General features: G+C 43.2%; 1 protein-coding gene across 3 annotated transcripts in view; it reads right to left on the bottom strand.

Moving 5' to 3' along the window:
- The window catches only part of EFNA5 (ephrin A5), a 269,010-nt gene that overhangs the window by 178,865 nt on the left and 63,942 nt on the right, over positions 1 to 26,203 (bottom strand). Inside the window, exon 1 of one of the 3 annotated variants that reach the window (XM_065599244.1) lies at positions 9,776 to 9,855. The exons of the other annotated variants lie outside the window; for them this stretch is intronic. Coding sequence (XP_065455316.1) covers positions 9,776 to 9,840 — 65 coding nt within the window. The 5' untranslated portion in view covers positions 9,841 to 9,855. Of the gene's footprint in view, positions 1 to 9,775; positions 9,856 to 26,203 lie in introns of those variants that run through there. 3 annotated transcript variants of the gene reach the window in all.

Here is a 26,203-nt window from a genome sequence, read left to right on the forward strand (position 1 = left end):
TCTGGGGGTGTGGATAAGGTTTTGGGCAGTCAGGGTACAGGGAGGGGGTAGGGTCCTGGGGGGCATTTGGGGGGGGTCTTAGGAGGGGGCAGTTAGGGGACAAGGAACAGGGAGGCTTAGGTAGGGGGTGGGGTTCTGGAGGGCAGTTAGGAGCAGGGGTCCCAGGAGGAGGCAGTCAGGGGACAAGGGGGGGGTTGGGAGTTCTGGGGGGCGGCTGTCAGGGGGCAGGAGTGGGGAGAGGGATCGGAGCAGTCAAGGGATAGGGAGCAGAGGGGTTTAGATGGGTTGGGAGTTCTGGGGGGGGAGGGCTGTCAGGGGGTGGGGAGTGGTTGGATGGGGCGTGGGAGTCCCAGGGGTCTGTCTGCGGGTGGGGGTGTGGATAAGGGTTGGGGCAGTCAGGGTACAGGTAGGGGGTAGAGTCTTAGGGGGCCAGTTAGGATGGGGGGAGGGTCTCAGGAGGGGGCAGTCAGGGGACAAGAGGCAGGGAGGATTAGGTAGGGGGTGGAGTCCTGGGGGGCAGTTAGGGGCAGGGGTCCCAGGAGGGGGCAGTCAGGGGACAAGGAGTGGGGGGAGGGTTGGGGGTTCTGAGGGGGGAAGTGGGAGGGGCAGGGGCGGGGCTGGGCAGGATGGGGAGGGGCTAGGGCAGGACAGGGGCGGGGCTCCTCCCGTCCTCTTTTTTGCTTGCTGGATTATGGTAACCCTATACTAACCTGACTGCTGATCTGCAAGCGAGAGACTTAGGAAGAAAGAGAACAGTACTCGTCAACCACAAAAATACCTTTTGTCACTGGAGACTGAGAAGGCAAGCTCATTTTGCAACAATTTTAATAAGCAAGCATTTATCACGAGAAGCTTTCATACAATAATTTTAAATCCCTAGTGTCCAATACTAGGGCACAGCACTGAAAATTATTTTAACACTAGAGCAGGATCTTTGTATAGCCCCTGAAAAGATATAACAGTAAGATCAGTTTTGTATTCTTGTTTTTCTGTCATGCTATACTTCATTCCATTCTCTCACTTAATTCAGACCTCCCTTTTTGCTGTTTTTTTCTATTGCTATTTCACAATATTACACTCACATTTTGTAGCAAGTTTTCCCTACCACATCACCACTACTGTAGTATCTCAGGGTTTTGACAGAAAATCCTGTGTAACACAGGCAGTGAGCTTGTCTGCAAGCACATTCCCACCATCATCAATTGGAAACGCTTACTTAAGAAAAACTGCCAGTATGTTCCACTCAGCTCCATACACTCAGATGACAAAGACCCTGTTTACAGTACACATTACATAACCTGAGGACAAAGCCTTTGATCGTGCCTCCACAAGTATCCTCTCTCTTTCTCCCCACTGCCGGATATCCCAACCCAAAGCTTCCTCAGCAAATTCCCTCCCTTTAGTCACACTGGGGAGAACAAACTGCCCAGGCTGAACTGACTTTCCCTGGGACCTCAATCTTCTGCTTGTTCCCATCTCTCTACTTCAAACACAGGGAACAGAGGAGGAATCTAAGAGCGAGCAGAGAAATATAATGGATAGAACAAACAACAGTCAGACCCTTTGGTTATCTGGCCTCATTTTAGTGTTCTGGTTTAGACAGGACACCAACAGAAAAGAGGGGAAAAAGACACATATTGATCCCTAGAGGAGGGGTTTCTGGTCATCAAATAATAATGATTTTATAATATGAAAACACCAATCTTTATACTTTAATTCTAGTCACTTTAATCCTAATGACCTTAGTAAGACTTGTGCAATAAAAGGACAGCTAGGGATGAAGTAAAGGGAAACAAACTACTGTGCAAGTCACTACCAATCACAGTTTACATTTTGGCAACGTATTCTGAGTATGCAGTATTTGGCAGGAAAACAATATGGTGTTGTTTTATTGGCCATTATTTCCAGCATGTAACATTGAAGGCTGTCTGCTAGAACAAGAAGACATAGCGCATTTCCTTGGTGTAGTTTACGTTGTTCAACCCTTAGATATCAAAAGGTCTAAAACCAAGTTCATGGTTTCTCTTTTATTTGGGGAAAGGGAAGAGGAATGAAAAGTTTCAGAAAAGAGAAAAAAAATCAATACACACCAACTTTGATAGCAGCTGTTGACAAGTGTTTCTTCTTCTTTGAATAAAGCTGTCAATATGTCCAAAAGCTATTTGGCCCAATTTCCACTGGAGGCTACATTTCTAGCACTACAGAATTAATGAATTTAAACAATCAATGTTCTGTTTTGCTCCTTTTTTTGGAAGGGGGAAGGTTTTCTGAGATTATTGACAGTGCCAAAATGCCAGCATTCTATTACAAAGAAGATATCTGTATGACAGTATAACCTCTTCCCCCCACCCAAATTCTCTGTTTAAAAAAAAAAAGAAAACCCCATTACCACAAGGCATAAGTCCTCCAAGGAAAACAACATCTTAATTGGATTGAATTTACTTAAGGTTCCATCAAGTCTCATCCCCAGATAGTTTCCACATTGGATGCTAGCACTTCTCCAGTAGTCTACAGTGCCAGGATTAAATATGGTGGCATGTGACAGGTGATCTCATTGCACTAAGCAGTTGTCTCTAGCTTCCTTTCAAGTTAATTAGCTGCAAAACTCGTTGGAGTCTGTTTTTGAAGTTTTTCTGTTGTAATATAGCCACCCGCAGGTCTGACATTGAATGGCCAGACAGGTTAAAGTGTTCTCCCACTGTTTTTTGAGTATTATGATTCCTGATGTCAGATTTGTGTCCATTAATTCTTTTGCGTAGAGACTGTCCGGTTTGGCCAATGTACATGGCAGAGGGGCATTGGCCAGAAAAACTTCAAAAACAGACTCCAACGAGAGACTGCTGAGCTGGAATTGATATGCAAACTAGATACAATCAACTCAGGATTGAATAAGGACTGGGAATGGCTGAGCCATTACAAACATTGAATCTATCGCCCCTTGTAAGTATTCTCACACTTCTTATCAAACTGTCTGTACTGGGCTATCTTGATTATCACTTCAAAAGTTTTTTTTCTCTTACTTAATTGGCCTCTCAGAGTTGGTAAGACAACTCCCATCTGTTTATGCTCTCTGTATGTGTGTATATATATCTCCTCAATATTTATTCCACTCTATATGCATCCGAAGAAGTGGGCTGTAGTCCACGAAAGCTTATGCTCTAATACATTTGTTAGTCTCTAAGGTGCCACAAGTACTCCTGTTCTTTTTGCGGATATAGACTAACATGGCTGCTACTCTGAAACGTATCCAAAAATAGGCAACAAATCTCTATCAATGATATTAAACTTTAATAGAAAACTATCAAAATATAAATCAATAAATTAGCTGTGGCTGATACAAACCTCATGGGTTTAACTCAATATGCCATTAATATGAAAAGAATTTGACAGTTTACATAAGGGATGTGACCCGATGCCAACAACCTCTGGCTTCTCCATTTTCCAGACGGCAAGAGATTAGCCTACAGCCTTTATTCTCATAAGAAGATTTTTCCCCCCATGGAAAAAGTATAAAGGACAATTCTGTTCCAAACTTCAAGTCTCCTTCACAAACGTCTACTTAATTCTGGGCCCTAACTAATGCCTATTAAAAGATGCCCTTGGGCTTGAAGCTGTGAAGAAGAAAAAAAGACTAAGGCAAACTTAACTCTATTGCCTGCCTTTAAATGATCTATTGACAAAAGCAGTGGGGAGAGTTTGGACCAATGTTAACAAAGAAAAAGGTTGGTGCATTTCAATTGTGGATGTGAACGCTGCTTGAGTCTGATCTTGATGGGATTAAGACAGGAAAAGAAGTTAAGCCTACTTATATATTAAAAAATGCAGTAATGTTAAATTTACTATGTATCCTTTTTCTTACTTTGATTTATACCCATCATTGACAAAGACTTAGAAGGACATTCCTTTGTAATATGGTAAAGAGCCACAGCAGAGGGCACTAGCTGTGCTTTTGCAAACATTAGTATGAAAAATTGTCCCTTGAGAAAGCATGACAATATTTCCCATTAATCCCTGAAATACAGCAAAGAGGGAAACTGGAGTCTTTCATTGCTTCCCATCCGGACATGGGTGGTTAATCAAAGTGGATCATAAGGGAAAATACACCATGTGAAATGTATCTCTCACAGACTGAACTTTGTAACTGATTAATCAGATTAAACATAAATAAAAAAATCAAAACGTTCTTTAGCATCCAAGTTATCAAGAATAGCCATCTCCCAGAGTCGTTCATTTCACTTTTCAGCGACCACAACCTATTACCTCATTTCTTGCTTTACTGGCATCACCATGGTAACATTTCCCCAAGAAAAAATATCCCCTAGAGGCCACTCCCTTTAGGCACATGCCTTCAACACCTCATGTGCTGTGCTACATAAATCAACTTGTCTCTAAAGACTCTTAGTAAATTCAGCCATTTATTACACAACGGACTTCAGTCATTAAAGGATCATCTTCAAACGCAAGCCTAACAAGTGCTCTAAACCCAACTGATTTTAATGTGGCCAACATTTTGGCTGTCTGGTGTGTAATAAAATGGAGCAATTGTTAATTTGATATCCTCTTAATTTTTTCCTCCCTTCAGCACAACCACTGAGGTGATTTTTCATTCCCAAATGTATAAACTGAAAAAGATATGTTTACACTAAGTCCCTACAAAGTAAATGTACTTTCCTAAAACCCAGTAACTGGCACAATTATTACAATCAGGTAACAGGTTTAGAAAACTGTTTAAGGAAATGAGCTAGTAGTAGTACATCATTGTACCAGATATTTGTTGATTTCTACACTTTGTATTACACTGTGCTTTATCAACTAATCGTTTTCCAGGCTATTTAAAGGGATGAAATCTGCAGCTTTATTCATAAAATTAAGTTGGGGGTCTGCCAAATACCAGCAGAAGTTGTGATCGGGAATTTGAAAACAGTATTTACTATAAAACATACTCTCATGGCAGAAAGAATCTTTTGTACCAATGAATTATCCTAGTGTGACCTAATATAGGAGTTTCCCTTTATGTCTGTTAAGCAAGAGAAACTATGGGTTTGACACAGTCCTAATTTATATGTTTCTTTTCTGTTTCACCACTGGTTAGGACTCTACAGCTATTTTGTTTACATCCAGCAGATGGACACAGTGAATTTTTTCCAAGATCCTCCTCTACCTGTTCTTCCCTCTTAAATCACTTAACCACCGTAGGCACCACTGTTCACTGCATACTCTAAGGGTTAGATTCACAAAGGGACTTAGGAATGGCAACACTGAGCAATGCCTAACTTTCAGGCCTCTAGCCACCTACTGGAAACCACACAAGCTGACTTAGGTGCCCAGGCTCTCTATACAATGCATACAAAGAGTTAGGCATGTAGGAATGGTTTCAGAGGGGTAGCCATGTTAGTTTGTATCAGCAAAAACAAAGAGGAGTCCTTGTGGCACCTTAGAGATGAACACATTTATTTGGGCACAAGCTTTCGTGGGCTATATCCCACTTCTTCAGATGCATGGAGTGGAAAATACAGTAGGCAGGCAGAACTACACAGCACATGAAAAGATAGGAGTTGCCTTAGCCAGACAACTAAGCAGGAAGCCACCTAAACCAGATAACAGGAAATTCTGACAGGGGTATGACCTACACCTCACCCCTATCAGGGAGTCTGTCACCTAAATTCAGGCTGGAGAGAGGTGCCTAATGCCAACTGAGGCCAGGTCTACACTAACCCCCTAATTCGAACTAAGGTACGGAACTTCAGCTACGTGAATAACGTAGCTGAAGTTCGAAGTACCTTAGTTTGAACTTACCTTGGTCCACACTCGGCAGGCCGGCTCCCCCGTCGACTCCGCGGTACTCCTCTCGCCGAGCTGGAGTACCGCAGTCGACGGCGAGCACTTCCGGGTTCGACTTATCGCGTCCAGACTAGATGCGATAAGTCGAACCCAGAAGTTCGATCGCTCGCCGCCGAACTACCGGGTAAGTGTAGCCAAGGCCTAGGATTCACAGATGGGAGCTCTCTCCTGGATTTAGGAGCCTGGGCACCTCAGCCGTTTCTTACAAGAAAGGTAAATGCCTAACTCCACACAAAATGGGAGGGGGGGGAAAGAGGGTTGCAGCCATGAGAAAAGGAGGAGAGACCTTTAGACTAGTAATTAGGGGACTCACACAGGGTGTGGGAGATCCCAGTTCAGTTTCCCCCGCTCTGCCTGATAATGGAGAAGGGATTTAACATGGGTCCCCCCTCATCTCAAGTGAGTGCCCTAACCACCGGACTATGGGATATTCTGGTGTGGGTTTCTCTCACTATCCCCTGTTGAACCTGTTCCATTGTATATGAAATACTTAAATAATTAAATATGCACTTAACCAGAGCACAAGGATGGTTTATAGCCCAGTGGTTAGATGAGCAACATTCAAGGATGGAAGGAAGCCCATGTGCTATAGGTCTATCTGCCTTTTAATGAATATATTTGTATTTGCAGCTCCTTTTTCTGCTTGAGGCAATTTGTCATCAATCTATAGTGTTAATTATCCTTAGGGTAGAGAATTTTTTCCTAAACACCATTCATACGTGGTCCTAGATTAGCTTCAGTTAATGCTGTTTGTTTGAGTTTCTCCCCATCAAATATTTGTACCATCAACTTCCCATATATCCCTCAATTTCTACATATCAGTTATGTCCCTTTTCAGTCACCTTTTTTCTAGACAAGAAAAATCTAATTCATTCTAATTCCTCTACAAACTACAACCTTCCCAGACCCCTTACCTTTATAGGCTATCACCAGTTGCCTTTTTTATATAATTTTTATTTCCATAGCATCCACAACATGATAGATGTTTTCCAAGCAGTAAAGGCACAATATCTGCCCCCAAAGGACTGACAATCTAAAAACCAAACAGATTAAGAGGAAGGAACATATACTCTAAACTAGTGGTGCTCAAACTTTTCCTGTTGTGCTCCCTCCTTACCAGTATTAGAATCTGTCCGCAACACCCTCCCTTCATTTCTACACAGCCAAGGCTTCCTCAGCAGAGGAGCTTGGGCTGAAGGCGGAGCTGGGGGCCAAATTGAGGATGGGGGAAGGAGCTGGGGCTAGAGACGGAGCTTGCTGGGGGCAGAGAGGGAACAGAGCAGGGGGCGGAGTGGAGCTGCAGCTAGGGCCAGAGCTGGGCTGGGGGTAGAGCAGGGAGCAGAGTGGAGTTGCGCCTGGGGCTGTGGCTGGAGGTATGTGAGAGGTGGTGAAGTGGAGCTGCAGTTGTGTTTTGGAGCTGGATGGAAGGCACTGTGGGGCTGGGCAGCGCTCCCTCTCTTCCCCTTCTGGGGATTAGCCTGGGCTCTGCCATGCACCCCCCAAACATTCCTCCATGCCTCCTTAGGGAGGCATGCACCACAGTTTGGGGACTACTGCTCTAAACCATAATCTTTTATTAGCTTCCCTTTCAATATGACATATAAGACTATGTACAGTACTGCAGGGATGGTCTGCAATTTCTTCAAATAAGGCATTTTACCATAAACATTGACTAACATTGATGTTTGGTTCTTGCTAGTGGGCAGTCTCTGGCTGCCCAGCTTTCATTGGCAGAAACAAATTGCTCTTGAAGGAATGTTTCATTGTCAGTCTGGAGTTGGGGATTTTAAGAAGAGTTTCATCTTTGAATAAAAGATGCTTCTTCATCTATGAAAGTTCATATGCCTGGATCTCTCTTCTGGGCTTGGTATGCCACTGCCTCCACCAACTCTTCCCTTAAAACGTATTTCTTTCATGAAGTCTCACATACCCAGTCACCTCAACAAAAAAAGTGTTGTTATTCTTATTTAGAAAAAGAAAACAAATGCTATGATACTCTTCAACCCTCTGACTATGCAATCCAATCACTGTATCTGTCAGGATCACACTACAGAGGAAAGATGTGGGACTCGGATACTTCTCATGATAGACAATCTTGACAATTAAATTATCATTAGGTTATAGAGTCAATGTTCAATTAAGATGACTGGGGCAGTTCACAACACTCACCTATAACTTCATTTTGTCTTTCAGTTACAAGAAACTAGCATGCATTAGGGTTAGAAGGTTTAAAAGTTTTTTTTTTTCCAATCAGGAAGACTAGAAACTTAATTTAAAAAAAAAAAAGTTTAAATTGTACAGAACGTGATGGTGCCACAACAGAAATTTTGGTATGGCACATTCTCACAAAGCAACTCAGCCTGACAGATTATAGATGTCTCAAGGTCAGGATCTACATCTCCTCTTTATTCTGTACAGCACCAAGCACACCATCGCCACCCAATAAATAATAAAATAACAGCAATGCTTGATGTTTTTTTACCTAGTTTACAGAGTTCTAATAAATAACTTCATATGACTCCAAAACAAATAACTACTTTATATATATATATATATAAAGTTCTCAGAAGAAATAGGGCCCTGCCGAATTCATGGTCTATTTCGGTCAATTTCATGGTCAGAGGAGTTTAAAAATCATTACTTTAATGATTTCAGCTATTTAAATCTGAAATTTCATAATGTTGTAATGTAGGGGTCCTGACCCATGAAGGAGTTGTGGGGAGGTCGCAAGGTTATTGTAGGGGGGATTGTGGTACTGCTACCCTTACCTCTGCGCTGCTGTTGGCAGCAGTGCTACCTTCAGAGCTGGGCAGCTGGAGATCAGCAGCTGCTGACCAGGAGCCCAGCTCTAAGGCAGAACCATCACCAGCAGCAGCACAGAAGTAAGGATGGCATGGTATTGCCGACCTTATTTCTGCGCTGCTGCCTGCAGAGCTGGGCCCTCAGTCAGCAGCCACCACTCTCCAGCCGCCCAACTCTGAAGGCAGCAGCGCAGAAGTAAGGGGGTATGGTACGGTATTGCTACCGTTACCTCTGCACTGCTGTTGGTGGGGCGCTGCCTTCAGAGCTGTGTGCCCAGCTAACAGCCACCACTCTCTGGCTGCCCAGCTTTGAAGGCAGCAGCGCAGAAGTAAGGGTGGCAATACCACAACCCCCCTCCCCAAAATAACCTTCAGGACCACCAATTTGAGAAACGCTGGTCTCCTTCATGAATGTATAGTATAGGCTAAAAGCAGACCAAAGACCAGATTTCATGGTCTGTGATGCGTTTTTCATCACCGTGAATTTGGTAGGGCCCTAATTATAGAAGGAGAATGGTGTAATGTTTCCTGATCTTCAGCGGTCAAAATGGTTGCACACTGAACCTTGGAGGTGTGAAATTTCAGGCCCTTCTCCAGTCCAGACAGAAGAAACTCAAGAACAACAAAAATGGAAGTGTACTTGAGCAGCCATCTGATCCATCAATGAAAAACATTCCCCCCAACAATACACTAAACTGTGGTCACAGATCAAAAAGACGATAGGCCAATCAAACCGGTTTTCAGCCTTCACTGCCAGAACTTCTTTTCAGTGCAAAATGTAAGCCAAAACCTCTTCACCTCCCAAAGAATCAAACAGCATTAGTTCCACTTTCTCAGGTTCTCTGGGGTCCTTCTGAAGCCATTACTCATCCTTGGTTTATTGTCATCGTGAACAAGTGAATCCTGGATATACACAACCTACACCTCTGGCATAAGGGTGGGCTTTTTAGTTTATTTTCTCCCCAGATACTGCTTGTATAAAAGTGTTTTCAATACATGCCTTTTTGTCTGTAGACATAGTGACCTATGAAAACCATAGGGGCTGTTGCTGCCAGAATCCGAAGTACAATATGTCTGAGGGGATTTGGAAATGAGAACAGCGCTTTGCCATACTGGGGCTTTTTATTACGTACCTACTATTCCAGATGGATAATGTCCAAGACTCACCTGTCCAAAACAAAATTAGAAAAAATGTCATTATAAAAAGGATAAGGTTGCTCTCTCCCTGCTTAGAAGAGAGTTGGCTTAGTGTTTTGCCAAGGTTTGCCATCCAAAAACTGAGAAAAATCGCCGTGACCTGCTGGAGCTCAAAAGGACCGTAGGTCTCCTTCCCAAACCCCTGGATTATGCAGTTGGCATTTGGCTGGAGAGGAGAGTGGGCTTTATTCTGACAGTAGACTTCACAAACAATAAGTGTTTTCTTTATTCTCAGAAGTTGAATTTTAAAAGAATAAAAGCTTCTAGCTACTCAAAATTCTACACTTTTAAGTACCTAGTATGCTAACTCTGTAGTTAGGGTATTAAAGAGGTCAGGCTCCTATAGGGTCTTTACAGAGAACGGCAAGCTAGTTCAGCCAAAATAATATCCAGAACAAACTTTCAATTATTCCCAAAGCAAAATGTTCTGTCCAAAATCAGCTAATTTCAGCCCTCTCCTTCTTTAATGAGTCAACAGCTCCTCTTCTATGCCTACCTTTAAAGACCCCTGGGGTGAGGAGCAGAAGTCCTCCCAATCTCACTGACATACTGGATATCCACAATGCTGGAAAAGTGAAATAGAGAAAAGGTAGGGCTCTGCAGGCTGTTTGACCCCGCAACTCAATATTAGCTGCCTGCTATCTGTTTAATTGAAAGATGTACACAATTGTGTGAAAGATTGTATTAAACTATACTTCTCTGACTTCCACACTGTTCGGTAATTTCAGTTGTCAGTCATTCGCATTCCTCCCTATTTATAGCACCTGTAACACGAGGAACGGGTGGAATGTCTAATCAGTTAAAAACACAGAATATTTACTGTCAGAGTCTTTGTTAATAAATCTGTTACAAATATATAAAAGCCCATTGATTATATAAGACATAAAAAAGTGATTTAATGTGCCTTGGACAAAAATTGTAACAATAATGCAGTCCCTTCGTAAAGACATTATATTAGCCAGCTATGTAATTACACTCTTGAAGTTGCTAGGGGAGCCTATTTAACTACATACAATTAAAATGTAACATGTTGCAGTTACACAGCAGCCAGAGTGCAAATGATGCTGGTTCCAATTCAAGTTAAAGGCCCCCTCTGATGGCTCATGAAAAACTTTGGGAGGTATTCTTGTTAGAGATTATTTTGCTTATGCAGTCTATCATATACACTCTGTATTTTTGTTCCTCTGTTTTTGTTAATTGTGAAATATACATTAAACCAGGGTTTTCACTTTAACTTATTAATCTGCTTCTTCGGTTTCTTCCCCACTTGAAGACAGACCCCTCTGTTAGTGGTACAATAGAACCTCAAGAGTTACAAACAGCTTGGGAATGGAGGTTGTTCATAACTCTGAAATGTTGGTAACTCTGAACAAAATGTTATGGTGGTTATTTCAAAAGTTTACAACTGAACATTGATTCAATACAGCTTTGAAACTTTACTACACAGAAGAAAAATGCTGATTTTAATAATCTTAATTTAAATGAAACAAGCACAGAAACAGTTTCCTTACCTTGTCAACAATTTTTTAAAACTTTTCTTATTTTTTTTTCAGTAGTTTACGTTTAACACAGTATTGTATTTGTCTTTTGGGGGGGGGGGGGGTCCTGTCTCTGCTGCTGCCTAATAGTGTAATTCCAGTTCCAAATGAGGTGTGTGATTGACCAGTCAGTTCATAACTCTGAGGTTCTACTGTATTATAATTGTTTCCTTCAGAAGCGATAGTGACATCATTGAGACTGATGATCCAAACAAAAACAAAAATCCTGTCTCCATTCAAATGTTCCTTGAAATAAAAAAACTAAAATAAAAAGGAAGAAAAATATGATTAATAGTTTCAAATACTATACCACTTTTCATCCATAGATTTTTAAGTGATTTGGCAAAATGGAAAAAAAAATCCTTTGCCCCATTTTATAGATAGGAAAACTGAGGCATAAAGAGGCACAAATGATTTACAAAAGGTCATGTGCGGGGGGGAAGGGTCAGTGGTACATAAGGGAATAAAATCCAATTCTTCTGATTCCCAGCTAAATGCTCAAACCAAAGAAGCATGAACCTCAAAAAGTTCAAAGTTTTGGTAACTCCCTATAATTTGGATCCTAATCCAACCAATTATCCTACCTATTAGGTTTTCAAATCAATCTGAAAATTCAAATTAACAAAATTAAGGCTATTACACGATTTCTGGTATTTTAAAATACCACAAGAATACACTCAAGCAATATTTCCACATGGGGATAAAAGCAGAGAAAAAAACTGTAACAAAGTTAAACTGCATCAAGCATCAGTTTTAAGTGGCAACTGAGTCAGTTATCCAAACTAACTAATTTGTCCATCCCAAATACAAGCATGAACTGGTTCTCAGTAGAATATTCAATAGCATTTCTGTCATAGTCAATAACAGCTCCTTAACCTCTCTTCTTTTTTTGTTGTTGCTGTAAATTTACAAAATTCCACAGAAGGAGGAGTGAGAGCCGCAATACCAGGTGTACAGAGCAAAATTAGCAACAGAACACTAAGAACGCAACTGTTACAAATTTCTCCTATCACTGATTAACTTGAAGAAAAATATGCTCCTTTGAGCTCCTGCCAGACACCACAGTGATATCCGGAAACTTAACACACAGTACTGCTGAGTACTTAAATGGAAACTTGCTCCCTGGCTCACTTCATCAGAGAAATTATTTACTAGTGAATTGGAATTTTTATTGTATGTGGTGCACAGGCTTAGTTCTCAAACATGCATGGCAAATAAAGAATGACACCAGGCATGAGTCGTAGAAAGCTGCACCTCTGAAAGCATATTTTCTATAATACTCTCTTTTTTCTTCATATTACTAGAGAGAATTACTTTCCAGTCAGCCTAGTGTGTAAAAAAAACAAAAACCCCTCATTCCATTTCAAACAACAGATGAAGAGAACTTTGACTTTTTGAGGAAACAGCTGTAAATCACTGTAATCTAGTTATCTGGATTCCTTTATGGTTTGAAAGGTTATGACAATAGGGGCCCCAAATTTCCACAATTTAAGCCTCCATCTACCCCCCAGAAGGAAACTACATGGTATCTCCTAACGTGCAAAATAATCTCTTTCATATTAAAAAAAACAAAGCAAGCAAGCATTCAAGGGTAGGTGGGGAGAAATTTGTCATGCTTAAAGCTTTACATTATTTTGGTAAATATTTCTAAAAAATGTAAGGGGAACAGCATCTAAATCATAACCTCTCAGTTTACCAAGGTCTGAATGTGGGACAGAAGCTTAAAAAAAGGGGGGGGGCAATATTACACAACGAGAATAAAGTTGGAAGCTCAATGATGGCTAATTATTTCAGCATAAACCTCCATTTCATGATTTGATTCAAGTTTTCTGACAGAAATGAGAACATCACGTTCTGTGGGACAGGGGAAATTTAAGTCTAAAATGAGGGACAAAATGAACGTTAAGACTTTTCTTGTTTAAATTAACTCAGGTCTTTGACCGAAAGTCTGTCTGAGTGGGTACAATGTGATGGATCTGATTACAAAATGCTCCCAATTAATGGAAGAGTGACACCTCAGAGAAAATTAGCACTTTTCTGAAGAGAAAAAAGTTTCATCCCAAGAGAAAAAGTTGCTATCATCACCACAACTGAGCCTTAAAGGGATCCTTTCCTCAAATTAGCAAGAAATGTGACATGGAAACACAACTCTTTGGAAGTGAAGTTATCTAACAGCTTTTGTTAGGTAATAAATCAATACAAGATACCATATGGTATGAAATGGAATTACAATATTCTGAATGGGTTTTGGGCAGGTTGATTCATTGGTATATTTTATACTCTCTAATAATAGACTAAGTTAAATTGCTGCAAGGTGGGACTACCAAATAAAACAGATCGACCAAAGTGTAAATATCAGATGGGCTTCAAAACTCCTGACAGATCTGCCACCTACCTATTTATGTTTCTGAGCATGCCCAACCTCAGCCATTACTTTGAACAATGAATTCACAATGTGTGTATTTTCTCTTCTTCGTTATTTGAGATGTATGAATCTTCAGCTTTTAACAGCTTCACGTTCAGCCAATTTTAACAGGCTGATTTACTATTTAAAACATTCACATCCTGAGCCAAAAGACCTACCGAAAGAAACATTGAACAATGAACATACTGTACATATGACACGTGACACTCATAGTAAATTGCAATTTTAACCTGTTTGTCTGATCACAATAATTTAAAAGGGAGTAAAATATTCAGATATATTGGAATTATTTGCATCAAAGGAAAAAGGGCTCTGTTGAAACAATATCAAATTCCAAGTCCCAAGGGAAACCTACTTAATCACACAATGCATTCTGTGCTGTAATGATGAGAGAGTACAAAGGGGATGGTCTCACTTCTGGCAAAGCATCCAAGAGTGTCAATTTGTCAATGTCAGCCCTAGGTTCCTCAACCAACTCCACAGGACCAGACTTGCAGGGATACATCCAACTCCCCATCCACTAATGACTGGGTCCTTCAGCCTCTTTATATCCACCTTAACCTTTTGGTTTTTTGCTGCCTTCCTGCCTCTACCAGCCTCTACCTCTTCATCGGGCTGTGGTAAACACACACTTAACACACCTTGTTTATGAGACTCTATGGCTTCTCAGGACATTCTTACATGAACTGGGAAGCCAGGAGGTGGAACTGAAGTGTGACTTTCCAAGTAGACACTGGGGTAATAGTGTAGAGCAATTAGGGAATAGCATCTTCATCTTCTGTGACCTACTGTCACCAGAGCCAAAGAGGTTCACAGACAGAGTAATCAAGAAAGGTGGATTCAATGGTGGGTCACATGTATAGTGTGAGGTCTGAGAAAGCAGAGCCTTACACCAGTGCTTCTCAAAGCCGGTCCGCCGCTTGTTCAGGGAACTGGCCGCATTCGCCACTCCAGGCCAATGGGGGCTGCGGGAAGGGCGGCCAGCACATCCCTCGGCCCGCGCCGCTTCCCTCAGCCCCCATTGGCCTGGAGTGGCAAACTGCAGCCACTGGGAGCCACGATTGACCGAACCTGCGGACGCAGCAGGTAAACAAACCGGCCCGGACCGCCAGGGGCTTTCCCTGAACAAGCAGCAGCCCACTTTGAGAAGCACTGCCTTACACAGTTGCACAGATGGCCCAGATTTAAGACACCACTGCCATTTAGATGTCTAAGACTCACCTTCAAGTAGAGCAGTATGTCCACAAGAAACTGCAGGCCTTTCATTTAGCCTTGAAATACAGTGGTGGTAGAATCCTGGCAACACTACCGTTGAGCTGAAAGCTACAGCTGATTAGTTAGTGATAGCTCTCCGCCACCAATGTTGTTCTACTGCTCTCTGTGTTTGGGGTTTATTTGGGGGTTGGGGTGTTTGTTTTGTTTTATGCTGCCTGCAGTTTTGAAAAGTGACAAGTAGTCTCCCTCCTCTCTGTGGCTGGCCATCCTGCTGGCTAGGAAAATAAACAAGGCAGCGAAGGAAGCTAAGGGAGAAATGGGTCGGCTCCCAGAGTCTAAACTAGCAGGAACAGGCCTCATGAAGCCAGTCACCAGCAGGCAAACCACTGAGCACAAGAAAAGTTAATCAAATCCAGACAAACTGAGAGGCCTAAACAATTTAGCATGTGTGAAGATGAAGCTGAAAACTCATAGTGACCCACTACTTTGGCTTGGGAACAGACTCATTAAAAAGTATAGTTTGGTAAGAAATTAGACAAGCAAACCAAAGCGTGGTCTGGGACGAATGTTAGGAAAATGTTTGCTGCTTACATGGGTCTGTGGTAACATTGAACAGGCCAAGGTAATCTGCAGACTGGAATCATGAACTGCCAGAATGTATGGAAGAACCTTACCCTGCCACACATTGCTCTAGGCTTAAGGCATGGAAGAATCGAGAGGCAGGACATAATGTAGTCAACCAAAAATATTTTTGCGTCATAAATAAATAAATAAATAAAAGTGATCTCATGCAGATTTTTTGCTCTTCAACTGATGTTCCTGTTATCCTTATATTCATACTTTCCTTATCCTGTTTTCATTGCACAGACACTAATCTGCCTTGAAATTGGCTGATTCTGCTCAAGCCATGTTTACAGGGAAGCAAGTTTCATCTGGTTGTCCTCGTTCTGAGACCAGTTTATGCTCTATGGCAGGAAAGATTATTAAAAACTATATATTACGCGCACATGCTTTAAAGTGACTCATCTTGGAAAGATAACTGTATTATATCTGCTTTCCATTCCTAAGTCGCAGAAAGGAAGAGGCAGCAGTTAAAATCTCAGATGGAAATTGCTTCCTAAATATATTATCCTCCATAAAAACCATTTAGCAACTGTTAGTACCCACAAGACAAAGGAAAAGGGTAAAAAGTATGTGTGATGGAATAGGACAGGGAGGGGGAGTTGAGAACTCATTTACATTATCATGCTGAGCATTAACCACAAGGAGAGAAAAACAAATGTTCCCTGTTTTGCACAAACATCAATTACATCTAGTAATTTAGCTGATTCCTCTCACAGAGCAGGTGCTTTGGCTCTAGTGCAAAGTGGGAATGTGTACACCATTCTGGCTTCTAAGGCACAGGCAGCATTTGACCAACCTGCTCTGCATCAGTATTTCTCCCCCTGTTCAGGGGAAACAAAAAACAAAAATCACTTCCCCCTTTATTCCTACAACACAGCTAAATAAGTGGCAAGAAATAGGGCCCTCAGGCCATACACTACTCTTAAAATTGCAGCACTAAAGTTGAAAAATAATTCCAAATTATGTCATAGCATAGACAGATAAAGATATATTGATATAGGCAGCCTTACACATCCCCACCTCATCCCCAACCCCGTCCCTATCAATTATGATACCTATGCAGCCTGAGCACCTGCCACCTACCACCCCCGGCAGAGGGTCTGGGCTGCGCACGAGGCCTGCAGGGCCGCGGAGGCAGGAGCTGTGGGGGTCCACTGTGGGGAGCCCCACAGGCCCATAGCAGCCCAGGGGATCAGTGGAGGGCCTGACGCCAGCAGCAGGAAGTGGAACGACCCGGCCCCAGTCGTGTCGCTCGAGGGAGGGGACTTGGGGGAAAGGGTCTCCTCCCACCCCCACACTCACTGGCGGCGGGAAGAGGAGCGACACAGCGGGGAGCCAGCAGAGTGAAGCAGTGAGTGTGGGAGTAGGCCTGACCCCTGCTGCCAGCGCCAGTCCCCCCGCTAATCCCCTGGGCCGTGTCCGTCGCTGGGGGAGGGGGCTTGGGAGAAGAGGTGGGAAATGGGGGGGTGAGGGCGGGAAGAGGCGGGGCAAGGGCAGAGGGAGTTGTCCCAGGCCCCACACCCTTCTATGAATGTTTCTGCCCCTTGCAGTGGGTGCACCCCACAGGGGGTCCAGCTGGGTGATAGGGTTGGCCGCCAGCGCTGTCGCATACGAAGCACACAGCTATGTATTCTGCGTATGCCTAAGGATGGCCCTGCTCATCCCTTTACCACACACACACTTATGACCAATCTTGCGGTGCAGAAATCTTTTCCATCGTCCATTTCTTCAGCCCCCATAAGAGACCTCAGGCAGTGGGAGGGAGGGTCATTTCCTTCACTCCTTTCCATTTCATTTATAGGCTTTTCCCTCCCCCCCCGCCCTCCCGTTTTACCACCATCGTTCTAAAAAGGTTCAAACAAGACCAGCCCTTAACTCCTCATTTACTCTCTGCTTCAGCTACTCCTGTGAATCCCGGAAGAAGAGAACAAAATTTTACTCTGAATGCCATTGCCTTAGACAGTAAAGCATATTTGCTTTGGACCTTTCCCCCTTTAAGTAAACCAAAAATTATATTATTTTCTCCAAAACTGCTAATTCCTAAATTTCTAGTTCCTTGCGCTATGACAGAAAAAGATCCTTATTGACTTACTTCCCCTTCTTTCTCCTTACACGCAAAATAAAAGTGGTCATGCTGAACTACTGCAAGAGAGTACTAATCTAAGCTGTCTCATACACAGAGGGTTGATTTTTTTTTTCTTTAAATGAGGCTAGGATGACCAGACAGCAAGTGTGAAAAAACGGGACAGGGGATGGGGGGTAATAGGAGCCTATATAAGAAAAAGCCCCTAATATCAGGACTGTCCCTATTAGGGTTACCATATCTAACCAATAAAAAAAGAGGACCCTCCACAGGCCCTGGCCCCGCCCATTTCCCCACCCCCAGCCCCACCCCAACTCCGCCCCTTCCCTGCCCTAACTCCGCCCCCTCCTCCCTCCCACTCCCAGCCACGCGAAAAGGGCTGCCCGAGCGCTACCCGCTTCACGGTTTGCCGGGCAGCCCCCAGACCCTGTGCCCCCGGCCGGCGCTTCCCCAGCGCAGCTGGAGCCCGGGAGGGGAAGCGCCCAGCCGGGGGCGCAGGGTCTGGAGGCTGCCCGGCAAACCGTGAAGCCGGTAGCACTTGGGCTTCGGGCAGCCCCTATGCCTCCGGACCCTGCGCCCCCGGCCGGGCACTTCCCCTCCCGGGCTCCGGCGGCGCAGGGTCCGGAGGTATGGGGGCTGCCCAAAGCCCGTAGCGCTCGGCTCTTAAGCAGAGCTGAAGAGTCGGGGAGGAGCAGAGCCGCTGTGGCTGGAGGCTCTGCTCCTCCCCTGACTCTTCGGCTCTGTTTAAGAGCCGAGCTGCCCCAGCGATACCGGCTTCGGGCAGCCCCCATGCCTCCGGACCCTGCGCCGCCGGAGCCCGGGAGGGGAAGTGCCCGGCCGGCGGCTGGGGTCCGGAGGCAAGGGGGCTTCCTGAAGCCCATAGCGCTCGGGCAGCTCGGCTCTTAAACAGAGCCGAAGAGTCAGGGGAGGAGCAGAGCCGCCATTTTCCCGGACATGTTCGGCTTTTTGGCAATTCCCCCCGGACAGGGGTTTGAGTGCCGAAAAGCCGTACATGTCCGGGAAAAAGAGGACATATGGTAACCCTAGTCCCTGTAAAAATCGGGACATCTGGTCACCCTAAATGAGGCCTACCTTCTCTAGCATGACCGAGAAAGAAACAGAATCCAAACGAAAACATGATCCACTTCTTAGTTTCCTCACTCCCTCAAATCAAGCAAATAATTCCGACCCAAAATGTTAGACCAAATACACCAATATATATGAGTCACTGGAAAGAAATCCCAAAAAGCAAAAAGCTAGATTGTTACACAAGCCTGCACCAACCCATTATACTAACAGGCTAGCCCACTTCAAGGAAATGCACAAGTAGATTCTCACCAAATAGGAACTGTTACCATAAACTACTGGTGGAAATTGAGCAGCACAGAGCACAGTCTAAATCCAGAGAAAAGCAACTGTGCAATCAATGCAACAGAGGACAGTGTGAAGCAGAGAGGCACTTTCTACTCCAATACCCAAACACGAGGGAGATATTTCCTCAAAATGATTATGAATCATAAAAGACTTCTTAAGAGCCATGAAGCAAAACTGTGCCTAATCCTAGGAGAAAAGTGGTGAAGATGGTGGCACTGTATGTAGCAACCTGCCACCAAGTCAGCATTGAACACTGTTGACTAATAGACTCAGGGGATCAGACTCCAAACATAATGTCCCTATGGTAGGCAGATCTCACCTAACCCTGACAGATACCTGAGAGGCCAGTCTTTAAAACATATTTTAGCAACACTCACATAGTTTGTCAAGCTAAAAAAGTCACACTGAATTGAACTGTATTGTGCTATCAATGCCTAAATACATGTTTCAGCTTAATAACCTAAACAGAGTTTTGACCTCTGTCCTGGGATGTATTTCTTTCCCTAAATCCTGAACTCTCCTAAGGGCAGCACTGAGAAGGATGGAATTCTTGAAATGCCTGAGAATACATGTAAAGGTCTGGTGAGGAAAGAATTTATAGCCTGTGTCAAATATCCCTGTCACAAAGCTCTAGTCACAAGTGTGATGTTATCTTGACTACAGTTTATACTATGCAAACAAATCTATTGAAGAGACACCCACATCACCTTTACCATGAGCAACACACACTGAAATCTGTTACCAATAGCTAAAATTAAAAAGCAAACTCTTTTTAATCTCCCATAAAGATATAGCTACTCACAGAGTCCTTGTGAAATAGGCTTCTATATGCAAATTACACTGGCCGCTCATCCTCCCTCAGTCATAGCAAGAGTTAATTAAATAGTAACTGCTAAGACCACTTCTCTGCACTGATGCCTTATTCTTGAATTGATTGTTACTCCTGGTGTCCAAACTGGCTCAGACAGTGCACCAGACAGACAACACACTTTGTTTTTCTGTGTGTGATAACAATTACATGTGTGTTTTAGTCAGTCTTTGTCAGCAACATGGTAGACTCTACAATGGGACAGCTAACTCAAAGTTAAAGACAATGATACATTTAGGATAATTAATTTGCAAATGTTTCACAATAGTTGTAAAACTAATAATTAACATTTACATAGCACCTTTCATTCCAACAGATCCTCAAGCAACTCTCAAACTATACACACACAGCACTGGCAAACAAGAGCATAGTGCACTGCGCAACAGCATGGGGTGTGGAAGGAGAGGGAATGTGGGGTAAGAACACTGAGGGAACCCTCTCCTCCTTTCAGGAAGTGCCGTGGGATAATCGATGCCATGACAGGGCCTCTGTTTTTAAAGATTACATGCAATATCACAGTGAAGGTGTTCTGTCATCAATGAGACAATCAGGCACTTCTTAAAGTTATAATAAAGAGCAATCCAAAGGTGTCTTTAATTTCTCCCCCCTCCTGCACAGATTACCTTTACTCAGACAAAGCAAGTCCAGACTACGAGATAAAAGGTAAATTAGCACTCCATGTGCCTAATAAGCCCTGAACTAGGACAAGGGGGGGAAAAAACTGGGAAGAGGGAAGTGAGTGCAGTTGGGTGTACATGTTGGGTGAGACAGGAAATTATCCCTGCACTAAATGCTGCAATTTCAATACTTTCCTGTAGCCTTGTCTTACTCCTAAGGTAACGTGCATTAGATCAGTTTCCCAGCAACACCTAATCAAACTTCAAACATTATTCAACCTGGTCATCAAGTTTCATTTTAGATTTTTTTATATACAAAACCAAGGCTGTCTCCCCTCTTGTTTCCTTCATATCTTGACCCACAGGTGCTGGAATTAGGGGTGTTGGTGGTGCTGCCGCACCTGTTGTCTTGAAGTGATTTCCATTATATATAGGGTTTACAGTTTGGTTCAGTGGCTCTCAGAAGCCCCACTATAAAAATTGTTTCAACACCACTGTCTTGATCCAACTCCATCCTTGAATGAAAACCTGCTTACTCGTGTGTGTGTGTGTGTGTGTGTGTGTGTGTGTGTAGATTTTCATCCAAGAGCAACTCAACTACGCACATTTCCTCTTTATTTATTTTATGTACAATGCCCTAGTTTATATGATGTGTACTGGACTACAGAAATATTTCTCTTTGCAGTGTGGCATGTTTTTAAGACCAGGCAATGGAGAGAGAATATGTAGAACCCTGTCCTGTATGATCCACTCCCCTACCATTAACTTCAGACAGTACACTGGATAAAGCATAATGGAGAATCTTGGCTTTAAAATTGTTGTTAAAGTTCTCTTACACAGTTGGGCGGTTTTATGAATATGGTAATAACTATAACCTTTAGAATTCAAGACACGAACAGCAGATGGAACCTAATTAAGAGGGAAAAATTAATAATTTGTCTTCATAAGGAGTGGGAAAGGCAGTGGCACTTTGCAAAGGGAGGTCCTTTGTGTCACTTCATAAATGCAGAACCAGCAAACTAGGCTACAAGGGGCTCATTAAGAAATAGATACATCTAACATAGAAGATGAGGATTTACAAGTTGTGGCTCTAGAAATCAAATGTTCAGAGTTCCAGAAGCAAAGATAACAACAGAAAACAGAGGCTTTCTTTTTAAAAAATGATACATAAAATAAGACTCAAGTTGTCCCCACAGCCCCTAAACGAAAAGGGGAGAGAATCCCCGGATGGGGGAAATGGTAATTCTTCAGCATCATTCACACCCTGCTCCTTACTTGAATTCCATAGAGAGGAGGAAATGCATCATTTCAGCCCTCTCCCCAAATCCGGCAGAACATCAGACAATCAGTATTAACTTTTGCACATAGCTGCTGCACATTCTGCACATCATCCCCTCTTATGGAAACTCCAGAGGAAATATTAGCTACAGAGTCCCCAGCAGCTTGGCAAAGGGATACAGCAGAGGCAGTACAGAGGCAAATGGCTTCCACACAGATGGCCCTGTCCTTGGTTGTTGGGGTCTTTTCTGTTTGTTTGTTTTTGTGGTTAGTGGCACAAACATCCTCCTTCAATGAAAATATCGAGGGGAAAATGAGGGGGACCTTGTCAAGGATAAGTCTACACTGCAGCTGTGAGCAAGCCTCCCAGCCCAGGTAGACAGACTCGTGCTAGCTCAGCTCGAGTTAGTGCGCTAGAGTAGCAGTGTGGGTGTTGCAGTACCAGCACAGGCTCAGGCTAACCACCCACGCTTGGACTGAGGGGGTCTGGTAGGCTTTATAGCCTGAACTGCCACCCAAGCCTCAGTGTCCACACTGCTATTTTTAGCACACTATCTCAAGCCAAGCTAATGTGAATCTGACCACCCAAGCTAGGAGGTTTACTTCCAATTGCAGTATAGACATTAGCTAGGTGCCTTGTGCCCATTATAGGTCTCTCCCACATTAGGGATGGCATATGCCCTAGGATTTATTTATAAAAATGTTAAGATAGTTCAAGAAGATGATCACAAAGAGGAACATCTCATTCCGAACAGCGCCTCTATGTTTATCATCCTGAAAGTCTGTCTTCAAAATCTGTACCCACTCTCTCTTTCCCTTGCTTTAGATTTAATTAGCAAACCTCCATAGAGCCACAGGAGCTTGGTGCATCTCCTCTCTCACCTGAGCAGCACTGAATTTGGTTTTAGGACAACCTGCCAATCAACTCCTGCCCTCTCTTGCAGAGAATGTAATGATGCACCTGAAGTAAGAGCATGTAAAAATAGGTCAGAGATTACAGCTCATACACATGACCTCCCCTCTCTCTAAACTTCCAGGAGAAAGTATTAACTTTCTTCTAATTGCTATTTCACAAGAATGAAAGGAGGGGCTGACTACAATGAACAGTGAACCTAAAGATATACACTCAATATCCACTCAGCTTCTGTTTCTGTTTATGCATTTTTCAAACCAATTAACAAACATTCCCTACAACTCCAACTTGTTAATTGAAGCTAATGTTTTCCAATGTTTGTGATTTGCAAGAGACTGGCTTCCGTTACTAATACACCATACGGCAAACTTAGTCCCAACTACATCAGCAGTAAAACTCCCATAGTCTATCTTGTCGATATTTACTTCACACACACTCCTATAATGGTATACATACACATGTGTGTGTGTATACACTTTTGTTTGTGTGTGTGTGTGATGTAAATATCGATAATATAAAATACACAATCTCTCTCAAAGGACTGTGGGAGTGTGTGTGCTTTGCTGTTCTCTCTGTGTTTCTGGTGGGAAATGGGGTTTTGGTTTTTTGTGTTTGTTTACTTTTGTGGTGGTTATGGGTTTAATTTCAGGATTTCTTTTGTTTTCACAAGCTTTGTCTGCCCACTGGCTCAGTTTCTTGTGGATCATGAGGGTTTAACCTGTTGCCATGGGTTGCGGATTTTGCCTCCAGACTCTGCTCCTGTGGAGGAGCATGTTCTAAGTGTGCGGAAGGTGACGGAGTTTAAAAATGAGGTATGCATCCCACATGAGCAAAGCTGTTGTGTTTGTTGGCACACTGAGCAAACGGTTGTGGAGGAGATTGTTGTGCGGGATGTTTTTGTCCCTGTAGTGCCCCTCTCAACATCTGCTGTCACGATCTTTAAGGCTCTTCCTTTTTTTAGGAAATGAGTAACTGGCTAGAGACCTGGCGAGTTATGGTAAGATCACTAGCACTATTAGGTGGATTCCTTTGGGTTGTAATATCCCAGAGGTTTGGCATGTGTTGTCCTTTTGTAGGCAGATTTATATATTTAAACAATGCTTCCGAAGTTTAAAAGTTTCCCGGGGCACGTGGAGGTTTCTGAGAGTAAAGCACAGGGGTGCTGGGTGGCTAGGACAGATACTGGGTCCCAACCGGCTCCAGTATCTCTGGGGATGTTGGATGAGGGGAAGGTGGGGTAGTGCCCCCTTTATAACCTGAGAGAGACGGTATTACTGGTTCTGCAACTCCTGACTCATTGGTCTGAGTCTGACTGCAAAATGGAGGCTGAACCTGTTGCTATGGAATCTGCAGCCTTGGCTGAGGAATCTGGCTTGCTGGCAAAGCCCCAAGGCAAAAACGTCTGTTGAAGGAGGCAGGGGATCCATTTTTGGAGGGTGCTGCAAAGCGGGCTTGTTTGGTCAGTGCCGTTGGGATGCCCACTGCTGAGGGTAGTTCTTGGGGGCATAGAGAATTCTCAGGTATCAGTTTTGATCCCCACCCCAGTCCCAGCAGCCCCTCTCCCTCCGGTCTCTGAGGTTCCCCTCCTTGAGGTCAGTCATGACTCTGAGTCAGAATATGGGGGATGACAAACTCTGAGAGGGGATTATACCCGGATGCTATTGGTAGGTTTCTGGATGAGACTACAGGGAAACGTGGAGTAGAAGTAGCAGATGGGTTTCCTGACCTTAATCTGTTGTTGCTGTCTGCTCAGAATACTGTGAGTCACGTCTGAATTGGACAAACAGAAGTTACACAGATTGACAAAATTGATGACAAAGTGCTTGTCTCCTTGACCAATGGAAATGTGGAGATTAATGGATACAGAAAATTTGGTGGTTTTGTTTAGGGGTGGGGTTTCTAGGTCTATTTCTTATTTTTTCTGATAAGTATTGGTCTGAGGGATAATTTTGAAAGTGGCTCTCTGAATGTGATCGGGTACAGGGAAATTAAAAAATGCATGGCTCTTTTTGAGCACCTATCACAAAAAAATGTGGTCATTTCATTTTTGCAAGAGACAAACAGATGCAGACAACCAAACTGGCTGGCTTGCTGATTGGAGAGAGAAAGATTTTCTGAATCACAGTACCACTGTAAGTGCAGGGGTTGCCATTTTCTTTGTGGACAGGTCACAAGCCTGAGTCAATGGTTGAACAGAAGTTGTTCCAAGCTATTTATTGACAGTTCAAGCTACTTTTGAGCAGTATCTCTCTTTGCTTATTGTCTATGCTCCTACCGAAGGGAAAGACAGGGTGTGTGTTTTTCAGTGCTTGGGTGCTCTTTTGACAAATTGTTTGACAAGTGATATTTTAATTTTGCAAGATAATTTTAATTGTACTCTTAATGAGAGATTGGATAGGAATCATTTGGAATGGCATCCACTTTCTGCTCAGTGACTTGCAACTCTTTTGCAGGCTTCTGACCTGACAGATGTGTAGTGACATTTTCAACCTTATGTGCAGCATTACATTTGATTGAGTGCTAGTGCCATCTCTTTCTCTATGGCCCATTTGGGCTGTTTTCACTCTTTTGTCTCATTTGCTTTCTAGCTATACTGTCCCTACTGGGATTTCAGATCATGGTCTGGGGGCTTATTTGTCTTGTCTCTCCCTTCTATTCAAGACACCCATACTGGCATTTTAACACTCACCTTTTACAAGATGTTCATTTTTGGGGAGTCTGGGTTGCCTCAAAGGATGTTTTCCCCTCCTTGAGACAATGATGGGAGATGAGTAAAATTAATATTAAATGCTTTGTCAGCAATACATGCAGCAGAAAACCCTAGGCCTTTCCTGGAGTATGGAGAAATCAGAGTTGGGGATTGTAGAACTTGAAGTCTTTCATGGCAGTAATGATGCTGGATTGTATAAGGGCTTGAAATATATATGTATATTTCAAGCCGTCATACAAATCTATACAACATATATAAATAAACAGTTCTGTTGGATAGCAAAGTTCAGGGTACATGGCCTTTCTCAAAAGGATGACCTACTCACTTTTAATTCAGCCTGGAGAAGAAACAGAAGATGACTGGCCGCTTCAAGAAATCATCAGGCCAAGTGTTTTCAGATCATGAAAGGATTAGGAAATTTGCAGTAATTTTTTTCCTCAGACCTGTATGCTGCAGAGCCAGTGTCTCCATCTGAGACTTAGCAGCAATTTGAGGATCTTCCTAGGATCTCAATGATGGATGTAGACAGACTTGAACAGGATCTGAAACACAGAGAATTGACTTCTACCCTAAAAGACTTTGCTCCAGTGAAGGCACGTGGTATTGATGGTTTGCCTATTGAGTTTTATAAGGCCATTGACCCTTCTTGGGCTCAATTGTTCCAGATTTTTCAGGAGAGCAGAGAGAAGATATCACCATTTGGTTGTTGTCAAATGTTC

The sequence above is a fragment of the Chrysemys picta genome, chromosome 6 (genome assembly GCF_011386835.1).
Source record: "Chrysemys picta bellii isolate R12L10 chromosome 6, ASM1138683v2, whole genome shotgun sequence".
Classification (NCBI taxonomy): Eukaryota; Metazoa; Chordata; order Testudines; family Emydidae; genus Chrysemys; species Chrysemys picta.